The 15000-nt window shown below is 36.1% G+C and overlaps 3 protein-coding genes across 6 annotated transcripts in view; 1 reads left to right on the top strand and 2 right to left on the bottom strand.

Moving 5' to 3' along the window:
* Positions 1 to 3913, bottom strand: part of LOC119596984 (dynein light chain Tctex-type 1-like) — a 5011-nt gene extending 1098 nt beyond the window's left edge. Inside the window, exons 1-3 of the mRNA XM_037946399.1 lie at positions 3757 to 3913; positions 2570 to 2735; positions 1 to 1047 (exon numbers count right to left, since the gene is read on the bottom strand). The exon at positions 1 to 1047 is cut by the window's left edge and continues 1098 nt beyond it. Of these exons, the coding sequence (XP_037802327.1) occupies positions 899 to 1047; positions 2570 to 2735; positions 3757 to 3783 (342 nt within the window). The 5' untranslated portion in view covers positions 3784 to 3913 and the 3' untranslated portion in view covers positions 1 to 898. The remainder of the gene's footprint in view (positions 1048 to 2569; positions 2736 to 3756) is intronic.
* A 587-nt stretch (positions 3914 to 4500) lies between these two features.
* On the top strand, positions 4501 to 11427 carry LOC119597162 (protein MTO1 homolog, mitochondrial-like). Of its 3 annotated transcripts, none has more exons than XM_037946689.1 (14): positions 4501 to 4558; positions 5704 to 5895; positions 6789 to 6907; positions 7199 to 7376; positions 7693 to 7908; positions 8082 to 8194; positions 8376 to 8521; positions 8718 to 8875; positions 9147 to 9310; positions 9466 to 9637; positions 9972 to 10134; positions 10415 to 10633; positions 10768 to 10828; positions 11266 to 11427. In XM_037946689.1, the coding sequence occupies exons 2-14, from the start codon at positions 5712 to 5714 to the stop codon at positions 11365 to 11367; spliced, it is 1995 nt and encodes a 664-aa protein (XP_037802617.1). In that variant the 5' UTR covers positions 4501 to 4558; positions 5704 to 5711; the 3' UTR covers positions 11368 to 11427. The 3 variants fall into 3 exon arrangements, with proteins under 3 accessions (XP_037802617.1, XP_037802618.1, XP_037802616.1); XM_037946690.1 differs by lacking the exon at positions 4501 to 4558 and adding an exon at positions 4660 to 4680; XM_037946688.1 differs by lacking the exon at positions 4501 to 4558 and adding an exon at positions 4686 to 4707.
* The window catches only part of LOC119597163 (apolipoprotein D-like), a 7131-nt gene continuing 3549 nt past the window's right edge, over positions 11419 to 15000 (bottom strand). For both annotated transcript variants that reach the window (XM_037946691.1, XM_037946692.1), the window contains exons 2-6: positions 14928 to 15000; positions 13040 to 13173; positions 12497 to 12591; positions 12218 to 12313; positions 11419 to 12023 (exon numbers count right to left, since the gene is read on the bottom strand). The exon at positions 14928 to 15000 is cut by the window's right edge. In XM_037946691.1, coding sequence (XP_037802619.1) covers positions 11890 to 12023; positions 12218 to 12313; positions 12497 to 12591; positions 13040 to 13173; positions 14928 to 15000 — 532 coding nt within the window. In that variant the 3' untranslated portion in view covers positions 11419 to 11889. The remainder of the gene's footprint in view (positions 12024 to 12217; positions 12314 to 12496; positions 12592 to 13039; positions 13174 to 14927) is intronic.

Raw genomic sequence — 15000 nt, 5'->3', positions numbered from 1 at the left:
TCACATTGTTTTCTGCAAAATATTCATCACTGTTGATGCACTTTCTGTATACAAGAAACCAGCCACGAATTTCCAACAGGTGAGACTTTCTCGGTAAACAACACTGTAATGAAAGACAGGTGTACTTATCCCTCTTAACGGACCTCCTTCCATCTACGTCATGTAAAGACTGAGGAAACATTTTATCATCAAAGAAATAGGTTTTATTCTTTTATTTTGCCTCCATCAATCTTTTGCCAGAGCATTCTGCAAAACAGTCATACAATCCAAGAGTCATTGCATCTCAAACCCCAGAAAAATTCCCATCTGAATATATATCCTCATAACCAAGAAAAATGCACTTAAGGGGTTAGCACAATATTCACATCATATACCTATACATTAGCATGACATCTCGGGAAACACCATGTATGTAAGGCAGCAGGCACTAGTATGACACTGAGTAAGGAGGGGTAAAACCAAGCATCTCCAATCCGTGGAGCGGTCAACATGGTCACGTTATGCATGAGTGAAATGAAGAACGCAGCAGTTATATCAGGGTAAATGATGTCTTTATCACATACAGCCCAAAAAAAGGACAAAAAAAAAAAAAAAAAAAAAAAAAAAAAAAAAAAGGTAAGCAGCAGCTTTCTTGATTGTGATCATTGGTCATCTGGAATAAAATATAAGCTGCACTAACTTAATATCTACATATGGATAGCATAAGCATTATCAATAATATAAACATTTGTTTTGTCCTTCATTGGCCATTTTTTCTTTCCTTCTCAATTTATAAAGAGGCATCTCAATGGTGTGATAAACATCACTGTACCAGCCACTGGCCAGTACGACTATAAACCAGCATCCAGTTTTTAGTTCACATTATAAATATTCTGGAGTCCCGTGTCCCTGAGAATCTTCAGAGGGCCAACCCAAAGACCGAGACAATGCAATACATCGTTTTGTTTTCCCAGCGGACAGTGCATGAGCCATCGGTGGTGTTGTCCCAGTAGCACGAGCTGGCAGTATGTAGTCCTGCCCCGTTCTTCTGCATGATGACACACGTCACTGAAGGGAAGTACAGATCAGCTGATTATGTGCATCTACCTTTGTAGTCATGCTTGTGCATCTGTGCACTTTCAATAATGTAAGTTGTCATATTAGGAAATATTTATATTGACTTTGCACACACACACATGCAAAGAAAGGTAGGTAGGTAGGTAGGTAGGTAGGTAGGTAGGTAGGTAGGTAGGTAGGTAGGTAGGTAGGTAGGTAGGTAGGTAGGTAGGTAGGTAGGTAGGTAGGTAGGTAGGTAGGTAGGTAGGTGTGTGTGTGTGTGTGTGTGTGTGTGTGTGTGTGTGTGTGTGTGTGTGTGTGTGTGTGTGTGTGTGTGTGTGTGTGTGTGTGTGTGTGTGTGTGTGTGCGCGTGTGCGTGTGCGTGTGCGTGTGCGTGTAGGTATCTAAAGATGATATATATCCTTATCATATACTTTTAAAACACTTATATTGAATTGGCCAGTACCTAATATAAGATCTACAGCTGTTATCAGCATTAAAAATATATGAATTTAATATTATGTTTACATATATTATATGAATTTTTTATATGAATAAAAATAAATATATAAAATAATGATAATAAACAAATAAATATATAAGGATGACGATGATGACAAATGATTTTATTAATAATATTAACTACAACTGCAACAACAACAGTAATAATAAAATTCAAATACATAATCAGCATTCAACCATCAACTACTATATCACAAAAACAGATAAAGAGCTAAGAAAATGATTAAAGAAAAACATTTTAAAATCATTTATCACTTTCATTCCCCAACAAGACAGTACAACCTTAAATAGCTATCAGAGCTGGTTGTCGGAGGCAGCAGACTGGGTTTATAGTGTAGTTTTGGATCTAAAAGTACCCCCTGGAACAATAATCTTGCTGCTTATATATATATACCTCATAAATCCTGTTAACAGGGGAGGTAATCTTCTGGGCCACATTTATCTATCTTTTTATGTCAAGGATAGCTGGAAGGTTTACTATTTCAACTACTTTATTCTCAAAAAGTTTCAGCCACACTGCAATCAAACGGATTAGACTTTCATGTTGATCCATTGCAGTGTCCCAACAAAGAATAACATTAAAGGAATGTTAACTATAGCAATTACTGACTGCTAGCTGGACTTATTTGAATTACTTCTATGGGTTCAATATCTACCTCTGTTACTCTTTTTTTTTTCTTATCAGTTCTATTGTTTTATTATCATTACCATTACTAACTGTTATCACTATTAAAATTACTGTTATTGTGAGCCACCATTATACATATTCTAAACTCTGATTATCCTGATAGAAAGTAGGTCTGCTATCTCCTCAAGTTTTATGATAAACTAATGTACTTTGAAACCTAGCTCACTCACTCCCTCACACTCTCTCTCTTCATTTCCATCTCTGTCCCCCATTCATTTGAAAACTAACAAATCAAGATTCCAAGGGTTGTACGGCATCTTACAGATATAAGCAAACAGTATCAAGTAAATGCCAAAAATCGTACAGTAATACAGCCAAACTCACCAATATATTTGAAGGCCTTGTTGAGTTTCGAAAGGTTTCCGAGGACATTCTCCACCACCTGCGACGTCCAATTATTTACCTTGGCGCTTGTGTATGCATTTCCACCTATTACGGTTTCTATGCTTTCTTTAATGATTGTGCTCACCTCATCCACGACAAACTGGTGCTGTTGAAAAAAAATTAAAATTAGTTATAAACTCATTTCAACCCGTTCTTGCCGAGTGACGTGCTAGGATGTCATAGCGAACCGCATGGTTGATAGGTTCAGCTCAAACGCGCGGCAACACGCCCGAGCGCGTGGAGCGGGACGTTCGGCTTAACTCAGCGGACTCCCGCGCCCACTGTCGGGCCACTGCCAGATATCACCAGAGTTTAATTGCTCTCAGAGATTTTTGATAACCGGGAATAATGGGTTAAAACCTCTAAGCAGCCCAATTATTTTGCATGCGCATGGAAGGTTTTCCTCACTTCTCACCAAGCCATAAACACAGACCCTGCCTACAAGATCTTTGCTGTTCACAAATCATTACACACACTCCGGCACTTTCATCACCAGCCAATTACTGTGGCTTCTGTATCTCTTAAGCCAACACTGCATCATCACCTATTTTCTAGTAAGAAAGGGTTTGCTGACCTCCCTGGCAAGTTACACAGTTTCCAGTACTTCATAAGAACAAAAACCATCTGATTTTTCCAGACAAATCGTTATTCAGAGTATGTGTACCATGACTGTGTAATCCTCTGAGTTGCATTTTGCAAATTTGTTGTGAGAGGCTGGAAAGTCTTTTCTCATTATTCTTATTCACATCAAGAATCCCCTGACTAATTACGGGCTGAATAAAAGCTAATATAAAGATATTATGAGTGAATAATGATGTGTGCAAAAAGGTTTTCTCTTTTGGCCTCCTACACAGTGCAACAATGCTCAACTTCGGAAATAATGCTTTTGGGGGCAAATCAAAGCTCCATCGCCTAAGAGCGAAACGAAAAACCGCAAGTCCACAACAAATTGGCAATGCCGGAAGAGAGAAAAGGCCAATAAATAAAATAAGAACGGAAATAATGTTCCTCCCACAGACCGAGCGAATTCCATCCCCTTCACGGACTCCGCTCTCGTTACTTCCCCCCCAAAATCAGCCAAAAATATGGACTTTACCCTTATTTCCGGACCTCTAGAGCAAACCTACCTCTTCGTTCTGTGTGTTATCATCCATGTTTTCGTCGTGGAAGGGGTGAGTAAGGTGAAAATTCGATAAATAAGGTGACAGGTAGAAGTTTCCAGCCCGACTTCGAGCAGCTGACACAACAACACCACTCGTCCGGATCCCTTACTTAGAATCATTACTTTATTCTTTTTGGTTATCATCGCACATCGCAAAATGTATTCATTGGTAGATTTCAATGTAAATTGATCTTTTCATTTATTCCGAGTGAAAATATCCAATTCAAGAAGATATTTACACATGTTGAGTATTGAAGCATAAAATTTATCAATACCATTCGGATCCACCTGCATGATTCATATATTCTCTCTCGAAAGTTCCCTTTCTGTCAAAGTCTTCCTCATTCCACGCTAAAAATCCCTGCATAAATCCATAAGAGCACAAAATGATAATCAAGGAATCTATATGTGCGAAGATAGAAGTTAAAATAAAAAATCCAATTAATCGAATCTGGCAACACGCAAGACCACCATGGAGGTCAACATTACGCGAGTTTTGACCTTATGCCGCCCCGCAAGATGGTCAAAAATTGAATGCTTACCCTCTAAACCACATAGGTGGTGTTATATTTCAGAATTTGAGAAATTTTATCATTAATATCGTAGTCCTTTTCTGCCTTCTTTTATACCCATGCATTCTTTATTTAATGAGAGCTTTTGGGATATTTTTTTTTCTTAATAAAGTTAATAGAGTTTGAAAATTTCCTTAGGTGGACTTCAGGAGGTCGGTGTGGTTTACAGCTGAAAAGTCTCTTCCATTATTTTCTGTAATTTCATCGTGATTCGTGACTGAAATGTGTTCAGATAGACAATAACTAACGTACTAATTCGTTCCCAGTTAGTGTGGAAGGATTTATAGCGATTATGGCTCTGGTTTAACGTGTTAGAAGTAAGGGTGAAGGTCTTTGCATGTTGTGTAAGGCTGGATAAATATCGTGTAAAATGAGTAATTGAACTCATTTCTTTAAAGCCGTAAGCTAACAGTAGGCAAGCATGTGGCGATAATGTGGCTTTTACGTTCTGAGTTCTGTCGAGGGCCAATAAATCTCCCCTGAAGTTATTTTTAGAAGTTTTGGAGGTTGGCTTAGGGTCGAGTCACAGGCAGAGGCTGTCTGTTCAGAGAAATTTTTATGGTGTGACATTTTGGTCGTCGGTTGGAGAGACTTAGGTTGGTTTAGTGTCATTTTCATGCAGCTATGTGTTACGAGATAAATTTTTTAGCGTGTAACGATCAGAATGACCAAAAATGACACCTTTTTCATCTATGGTATTACCTGCGCAAGTTCACAATTACAAACTTATGGGACATGTGAGAGAGAGAGAGAGAGAGAGAGAGAGAGAGAGAGAGAGAGAGAGGAGAGAGAGAGAGAGAGAGAGAGAGAGAGAGAGAGAGAGAGAGAGAGAGAGAGAGAGAAAAAAAAAACTATCTCAAATTACAGCTACATTTAACAGTAATTTGCCTGGGAAACTCGACAAGTTCTTCCTTGCCGTGGAATATATAGTGGTGATAACTTTATCTTCGCTGAAGCATAGCAGTTATCGTGTCGCTATGGCATGCTCCTTGGATGCTGTAAAGTAGAAATGTCAGTTTTGGGATGATATCTCTTGAAAGATTCTCAGATTGGATTCATATCTGATATATATCACGTATGTTTCCCAATTGTCAGTTGTCTCAGTTTATTGCCGTTTAAGAAAAAAAAAATTCTGTATGTGCATTAGTGTATATATGACATTACTCATTTTTATTGCTTTGTGAGAATATAAATTTTCATTCTGTTTTATTGCCAAGATAGATCCCAAGGAAGAATTGTTAATAAGATATTTTTCTATAGTCTTTTTTGATTAATATCTTTCTTTTATTAATATTTATAATAGTATTTAGTATTGTAATGATGATTTCTTTCTTTAACAGGCGTACAGATGCTGAGTTGGTGCAGAGTCGCACACACGCTAAAGAATGTCAGTTATTATAGCAAGGTCGCCTCAAGAGAGGTCTTCGACGTGGCCGTGGTGGGAGGAGGCCATGCAGGCACCGAAGCCTGTGCCGCGGCTGCCAGAATGGGGGCCAGGACTCTGCTTATCACTCACAAGAAATCGAAAATAGGTATGCTTTTATTTTTTTGTTTACTTGTTATTATTTTTATTTATTTTTTATTTTTTTTTTTATTTTTATTTATTTTATATTTTTATTTTTATTTGTTTTTATTTATTTATTTTTATTTTTATTTATATATTTTTATTTTATTTAATTATTTATTTTTATTTTTTATTATTAGTATATATTATATAGTATATATATATAGATATATATATATATATTATATATATATATATATATATATATATATATATATATATTATATATATATATATATTATATTTTTTTTTTTTTTATGTGTTATTTTTTATTTTTTATTTCTTTTTTTATTTTATTAATTTTTATTTTTTCATTTTATTAATTCTTTTAATTTTTTTATTTATTTTTTTTTTTATTTTTATTATTATTTATTTTTATTTTTATATTTTATATTTTTGTTTTTATTTTTATTTTTATTTTTATTTTTCATTTATTTTTTTTAATTTTATTTTTATTTTATTTCTATTTCTATTTTATTATTATTATTTTTTTTTTTTCATTTTATTTTATTTTATTTCATTTAAGAAAGGGAACAATGAAAGGTATAAAAAATGGTTTTGTATATTTCACTCACCATGTGTTCTTGTGCTCATATTTGGAAGGGTATGGGATCTATTTTCATTAGTTTTATAAGGTGAAATATGTAGATGACAATATAATTTGGTGTTTAGTAATTAGTACAGTACTATGATTCGTCTTGTCTTTCAAATTGAATTATCTTTTTTTAAACATATAACTGATCTATGTATGTCCACTTTTATGGCAATATATTTCTCATTAAAATATAGTATAAGATTTGCAATATAATGATTTTATTTTTTGTATCTTTTTCATGTGGTTTTGATCTTTCATCCCAAAAGGTGAGATGTCATGCAACCCTTCCTTTGGGGGCATCGGGAAGGGTCACTTGATGAGAGAAGTTGACGCCCTCGATGGACTCTGCAGCAGGATATGTGATCTGTCAGGAGTGCATTACAAGGTTTGTGGTGTTAATGAATATCTTGGATATATATACTTAGGATATATATATATACTCTATACCATTCTAACTTAAAGGATATGTTTATATTTTTAGAGTTGTTAATTGTATGTATCATATTTCTGTTTTTTTTTTTTTTAATTTTTTGTTATAATTTCTCATTTTCTTTCCCGAACATTCCTGTTGGCTTCATAAATTGTATGGTATTCAGTTTACATGCGAGGGACAATATGAGTATTGATAATGTAAGTAGATTGTGGCTGTAAAGTCTAAGCAAACTTCTTCCCATAGATTCTGAACCGCAGAAAAGGTCCAGCAGTTTGGGGTCCTCGCGCACAGATAGATCGTACCTTATACAAGCAACATCTCCAAGAAGAAGTTTTCCAAATTCCAAACTTAACAATAGTCGAAGGAGCAGTAGAAGACCTGATCTTAAAGGAAGGTGGTAATGCTAATAGCAGCCAAGAAGGTAATTTTTTTTTCTCTTTCTCACTCCTTCTTAGTTTCAATTTGTTCTTGTATAAATACTAACAGTTCTTTTAGGTGAAACATGTTCAATATCTTCAATTTCTTTTGTTTGTGGAGGAAGTACATATTGGACCTTTTTGTTTTTCTATTAGATATAGTAATGACAGCGTATGTATTAAGGTATTGATACTTCTGATGCAAATGACTTTAAATAAATTTTTAAAAATAGTGAAAATTTACAGAGATATCAAAGTTTTCTCATATATTTGTTAATAAATAATACCTCTTAAATACTCATTTGCTTATTATTTCTACAGACTCCACAAGACTGGCAGAATGCCGTGGCATCATTCTTGATAATGGTGAAGAGATTCGATGTGACACTGTTGTCATCACCACTGGGACTTTCCTGAATGGAGCAATTAACATCGGGTTGGATGTCAAACCAGCTGGCAGACTGGGTGATGCACCTGCTATTGGACTGGCAAATACATTAGAGAGATTACAGTTTAAGCTTGGTAGACTCAAAACAGGTCTGTATTACTTTGTCTATGTATTTTTTTTATGTTCTGTAAACATGAAGTCTGAAATATTGATTTTGTTAAAAACTACGTGAGATTTCCTTATGGGGGGGGCATGAAAGTGGTTAAAAAGAACTTCTTAAATCAACTGTCTTTTTTTCTCTCTAATACTTCCTTCTTTTCAGGAACTCCACCGAGAATAGCTAAAGACACTATTGATTTCTCAGTTTGCTTAACACAAGAACCAGACAACCCACCGGTGCCGTTCTCCTTTATGAATGAGAAAGTTTGGATCAAGGTAAAAGCTTCTAAAGATGCTGCATAGCTTCATTATAGCATAATAGAGGACTTTATCTTACATGACTGTTGATTATTTTCTAATCCTATGCATATATTTAGTACAATGGAATTAATATTTTTGTTCAAGAAGGAGTAGTTCTATTTAAAAATGCCATTTATGATGTAACCTGAATCTACAGCCTGAAGATCAACTCCTATGCCACCTTACTTATACAACAGCAGAGGTTGACAAAATCATCAGAGAAACCTTACACCTAAATCGCCATGTGCAAGAAGAAACACGTGGACCCAGATATTGCCCTTCAATAGAATCTAAAATCCTGAGGTGAATAAGAGAGATTTGACTTAATATTTAGTCATAAAAAAAAAGCATACATACATACATACTCATGACTTAATATTTAATCATAATGTTATAGTGAAAAAAAGCAGATACTCGCACTTTTGTATCACTATGAGCATATGGATATCATAGTTTAATTGGTACTCATACATTGGTGATTTTTACTTGATACAAATAGATTTAAAGGAAGAAGACACCAGGTTTGGTTAGAACCAGAAGGGTTGGAGTCAGAGCTGGTGTACCCACAGGGCTTATCATGCACCATGCCTCCAGAACACCAGCAAAAGATGATAAGGCTTATACCAGGCCTAGAAAACTGCCAAATGATTGTTCCAGGTTAGATTCTGATGTGTGTAGAATAGACACTGTTATAACTATGGGCTTTGGAATATTACTCTCTCTCTCTCTCTGTCTCTCTCTTTCTTTTTATGCCTTGTCTGTGTATCTGTGTATATATAAAAGAGAGAAAGATTAGGGGATGTATGTTCATGTGCTCTTTTGATCATTTATCCAGCTCACATATCTCTGATTTTACATGAATGTTTAAGAGTTGATACAAAAATATCAATTATTTCCAACCTATTACTATATAAACTTTAATGCCCAGGGTACGGAGTGGAATATGATTACGTAGATCCAAGAGAATTAACTCCCCAGCTGGAAACGTGTCGTATCTCAGGGCTTTTTTTGGCTGGTCAGATCAATGGTACAACTGGCTATGAGGAGGCTGCTGCCCAGGGTATTATCGCTGGAATAAATGCTGCAGCAAAGGTGATTTGTAGTGTCTTTTGTGTTTTGCTTCTGGTATTCACTATAAATTCTTGTACTATTCTTGAGATAAACTGGTAATGAAAATTAGAAATACTGGACTAAGTGTATAAGTGTTTATATACATGAAACCAATGATGTGGAAACTTCTCTTTCAGGCATTAAAAAGAGAAGGCATAACTGTAGATCGTACTGAGGGCTACATTGGTGTCCTCATTGATGACCTAACAACACAGGGCACCTCCGAGCCATACCGAATGTTCACCTCCCGTGCTGAGTATAGGCTGCAACTGAGGCCTGACAATGCTGATCTACGACTGACTGAAAAAGGTAGGCTTTAATTTCAGTTGCTTTTATTTGTTTTTATTTTTTTTTTTGTATCAGAGAATTTGATTTATTAAGATTCCCTACTGTTTATTCATCTTCTTAGATCTCATACAGATATAAAAAGGGAGGAGGGTCAATCCATCATCACATAAAGTAAAAATTACAAGGATGACCTGTCAATGTTCCAATAGATTTCATTTTCTATAAGAAGAGCTAAGAGAGAATGCAAGACTGTGTTTTCTGTCTGCAAGCTGACATGTTGCATTATATTTGATTAGACAAGTAGATATAAGAGGTAGATGAAATTGATGATAAACTATGTTCTTTTACCTGGTAGGATTCAAAGTAGGATGTGTATCAGAGGAGAGGTTCAATAAGACAGTATACATGAGAGAGAAGCTGACAGAAGGCTTAAGTGTTCTTCGAGATGATGTTCGTAGCTTCAAGACTTGGGCTCATCTGCTCCAGAGGCAGGAACCTAAAGCACCAGTACTCAAGAGGTAGGCTCCTTGTTTAGGTGAATTTTGAGCTCTTCTTTTTCATTTTGTTACTTTTCATTTTCCACATCATGTCTTCCTCTACCTCCACCTCCGCTTCGTTTTCTTTCTTCTTTTATCCTGCCTTATTCTAGTTTTTGTGTTGCCATTGCTTCCTCCTCCTCCAATATTTTATATATTACAGATGTTAATGTATAAAAAAAGTAAAGTAATAATAACAAATCTTATTCTCCTACAAAAAAAAAAAAAAAAAAAAGACTTGTCTCAATTGCACTTCCCACAGTGGCCTGGAGCTTCTTGGCACTGCAAACTGGCACATTACCATCGAAGAAATGGCATGTGCTGAACCGGCCTACCGTCCTTTTGCAAGCGACCCCAAGGTAGCAGAGAGGCTGAAGATTGAAGCCTTGTACACTGACCATGTGGCAGCCCAGAGTGAAGAAATTGAAGCAGTTCGCAGGGATCTTTCCCTTGTCATCCCTCTTGATATGGATTACTATTGGTACGCTTGTGAGTGTGTATTTTGCATGGAAGCGCTTGATATATGAATGACTAAGTTTGGATTTCCTTCTTTAAATATGTGGTTATTTTTTTAAGATCATTCCTGTTTTAATGGAATCCCTGTGTTGCTTGCAGTTCTTCCATCAACATATCAAATGAAATGCGAAGTAAATTGTCAAAAGCCAGACCAGCAACGGTAAGAGATATGGATTGTTAATGACCTGGAGGTACCACTGATAATAATATATGATATTGCATTAGTTTTTAACAGAAGACACTTCACCCATTGGTTCCACTGTCTCCCATAGTTTTTTTTTGCAAAAGTCCTCAGTGACTTGGAATCTAATTGATATCAGTATTGTCATTATCATTATTGATATCATAATGTTATATAGTATTAAACAGTAGAATTTTTTTTTTTTTTTTTTTTCTTACTGTTATTTATAGTGATACTGTTATTATGACTTTTGAATCAAGAAAACAGGTAAATAGGTGAGGTAGATAGAACTAGTAGTAAACACAATTAATACACTAAAAGGACACTGACATAGCGTGCATTTTTGCCATCCTGGCATCACTGGCTTAAAAATGAAGGTTATGTATCATTTTTCTCTTTTGCTTTTTCCAACCCAGATTGCTGCTGCAACCCGTGTGGAAGGTGTCACTCCAGCTGCAATTGTAACCTTGTTGAGATATGTGCAGCGCAGGCAGCTAGAGTATGCCCAGATATTGTGAATAACAGTCCGCTTAATGAAAGTAATTTTATGTATTTATTAATAAAATCCATTTTGTATTTATATTTTATTATTAACATCAACAAAATGTTCAACAAGATGCATAACAGTGGTTAGACCTATTAGTACAGATCTCATGATCTTGAACATGAATTTTCCCTGAGTCACTACATTTAGATTTCAAGGTCAGGATATTCCAGTATTTAAATTTTCTTCTAATTAATTACTTTTCAATCTCTTACAGATGAAATAACAAGAAAATGCACAATATAAATTGATGACTATATAATAAAACAGTATGAATAAACAGCTGTGTACTCTGTGTACTTTCTCTTTCATTGGGGTGATCTTTGCAGTATAAAGATTTTCAATAATATGAAACTAAGTAATTTTCTTTCCTTTTAATATTTTCAGTGCCTCTCTTTTCCCTTCCATTCTTTCCCGCCATCATCTTTCATCTTCTCCTCTCTCTCTTTCAGTATCTCTCATGTTTTCTTTTCTCTTCCCCACCCCATGCCTTCCTTTATGGTGGACAATCCCTCCTGTCTTGCTTTTGGAATAAAGAGGTATCCAGTCCAAGGGAATGGGCAATGTATTTTGCTGTCTTAGCTGTCTCATAGGTTGGGTGTTGGGTCTTGGAAAGGAACCACAGGATCTCTGCAACGATTGATATAGTTAATATTCAAGAAAGACAATGTGCATATTTAAAGAACCAAAATTGTGGTTAAGTTCCTCTTTCATGATAGGTAATTGGGTCAAATGTAAAACCAGATTTCAAATCATAAGGCATCATAAAATGTTTAATATAAACTAGTGATAAATTTCATTAGGAAAAGTCATTGCCCACTTACGAGTGTGTGCTGTACCCAGAGGCAGTTCATCACACTGCCACGCCAGAGCATAGCTATAGTAATCAGTGGCTAAGATGCGGTACTGTCCTTGTAAAACTGAAAAGTAAGGGAAGAGCTTAGAAACCATATGTTCTTAAGGTAATGTAGATAATCAAAACTAAAAACACTGGTACAATAAAAATGATGACAAATATTTAAATTCAGCTATTTTCATCTCTTTTAGAGTTTGAAATGAATATCAGTGTTGAATCATACAATGAATTAATGAAAAATACTCACTTGGAATGCTTGGTCTTTGTACAACATAATGAATAATTGCTGGTTCGTATTCATCAAAAGTTAATCCATTTTCTATGTTTAAGATCTTTCCTGTCCTGAAATAAAGTTATTTTAATTGTTAGAGTCAGTTATTTGATAAATTTACACAATAAATTTACATTTAACTTGGTTCATATTTTCCAAGCCAACAATTTATTTGCTTGATACAAATGTATAATATGGTTTTAGTGAATGAGCATGTTTGTGTGTTTGTTTGTATGTATGTATGTCTGTGTGCACGTGTAACGTGTGTTTGTTGACCCATGTTAATATATATTTATAAAAATATTTCATATTATTACATGTTTCATGTTTATAATTATCATAACTTTCCCAATAAAAGGGGGAGAGAGGATACAAAATAATTTCAGGGAATATATATTTATATACTTATACACACACGCACACACACACACACAAACACACCACACACACACACACACACACACACACACACACACACACACACACACACACGAACGCCTTTGCCAAAAATATACTTACAAGTGGTCTTTCCAATCCAAACGAGTGAAAAAGCCCCTCTGCTTATCGTAGAGGTAGTTCTCGACCCAACAGCTACCCGCCAGGCCCTCGTAGGACACAAAGAAGCGTTCGATTTCGTACCAGCGACCTAGGAACTACGAGAAAGGAGAGGAAGGTCACCAGAACGTTTGTATTTTTTCTTATTCTTCTCTTTGTCTATAATGTTGCCTCTCCTTCTGTACATCTGGTTTTATATTTACCCATTGGTCTTCATATATACTTCCATTCACAAAAAAAAAAAAAAAAAAAAAAAACTCAGAGAACATTCAACCTCAGTCCATCCCCTACTTATTTCTGTACCTTGTGGATCTATCCGGCAATCTACAAAACATATAACCTATCCATCTATTATCTATAGAATTCACCATCCATCTTATTTAGTAATCCATTTTGTATAATCAGTATATCTATACATCACTCCATCTCTTTAGAATAATCTCTATCCATCAATAAAACACATAGTCTATTTATGTACACATTCATCTATACAACACGTTATCTGTTCATTCATAAAACACATTACATGACTACATACACTCACACACCCAACCACCCATCTGTATTACACATCATCCACGCTTAGATCTATCTATCAATCGATCCATTCATCTATAGACAGCGTCACCCATGCACCTCTCTCTCTCCAGCCATTTACAGAACACACAACAACTATCTGTGTATCTATCGATCAGCCATTTACAGAACACTCAATATCTATCTGTATACTTGCCTTATTATTGTCATCACTATATATCCCATTAGCATCACTTACGCATTAATCAATCCATCTAGAGAACATAGCATTTATCGAATCATTTATAGAGAGCACTAAGCATCCATCACTTCACCTCGATTGCTACTACCCACTGGTGGCAGCAAGTCAATCAGTGCGTTAATAGGATTGTGCTCGATAAAAACACCGGGCGAAGCAGGGCACCACCACTCTAATTGCTAAAAAATCATGGAAGCCCATGATCCCAAGGCTGCGGGCCGAATGGTTTGGAGGTCGACTCAAGACTGTGCCCACGGCAATTGAATTCGAGGTTAGTCACCGACCACACGTTGTTCCTTGCAACGAACTTCACCTTGATTGCCTACCTAGCCACTGGTGGCCAAAACCACCAAGTCAGTGCTGGTTCCAACCGGATAAAGAAGAATGATTACCAAATAGTCACGGCACTTCCGTGGAAAGGAACTGGACCTCACCAGTACTCACTCCAAGAGCATCAACTGAAACACATTGATGTCCATGCTGTGACACGCGGCTCAGACATTGACTACGTTAAAGAAGAAGAAGCATCCATCCATCTATCGACTTTATGTATTCACCTATCTATCCATTCGCAGAATACACCAACCACGATCTGTCCACTTATCCAACTGTAAAATACACCATCCACCCTCTATCCAACCACGGCCCCTAGCCTATTCCCTCGAACCCAGGACCAACCCATGTTTCGAATCCCGCATCTATCCCTGCCGAATGCATTATCTATCAATCGATCTATCTTTTATGCATCAGTAGAACACACCTTCCTTTATCCTTCCATTTTCGGAACACCGGTTACCAGTTAACGAACTAACCATGTATCTGTCAAAACTGCCGTCCACGTATGTATTCATTCATACATAAACCATTCCTCCTTCCATCCATCTATCAGCCATGCTACCCATCTATCCATCCATCCACCTACTAAGAAACACGTGCCATCCTCCATCCACCTATCCATCTACATAACACATCCACCCACGCTTTACAGATCAGTCACCCATCCATTAACAGATCAGTCCCCCATCTCCCTTCCTAACCCCTCACCCACATCTTAGAACTCCCGTCACCAAATCTTACCCTTTTAGGATCGAACCCCTTCATAGGTGGGATTTTCGGGCACCGTCCCCTGAACAGCACTTGCCCTTCTGCG

The sequence above is a fragment of the Penaeus monodon genome, chromosome 38 (assembly GCF_015228065.2).
Source record: "Penaeus monodon isolate SGIC_2016 chromosome 38, NSTDA_Pmon_1, whole genome shotgun sequence".
NCBI lineage: Eukaryota > Metazoa > Arthropoda > Malacostraca > Decapoda > Penaeidae > Penaeus > Penaeus monodon.
Note: the sequence above shows the minus strand (reverse complement) of the source record. Positions and strands in the feature narration are given on the sequence as shown.

Excerpts from the sequence above, each read along its gene's own strand:
- LOC119597162 (XM_037946688.1), top strand. Across the intron at positions 7,377-7,692 it reads TGCTAATAGCAGCCAAGAAG|ACTCCACAAGACTGGCAGAA; the intron begins GTAATTTTTTTT and ends TTATTTCTACAG. Across the intron at positions 9,638-9,971 it reads TCTACGACTGACTGAAAAAG|GATTCAAAGTAGGATGTGTA; the intron begins GTAGGCTTTAAT and ends TTTACCTGGTAG.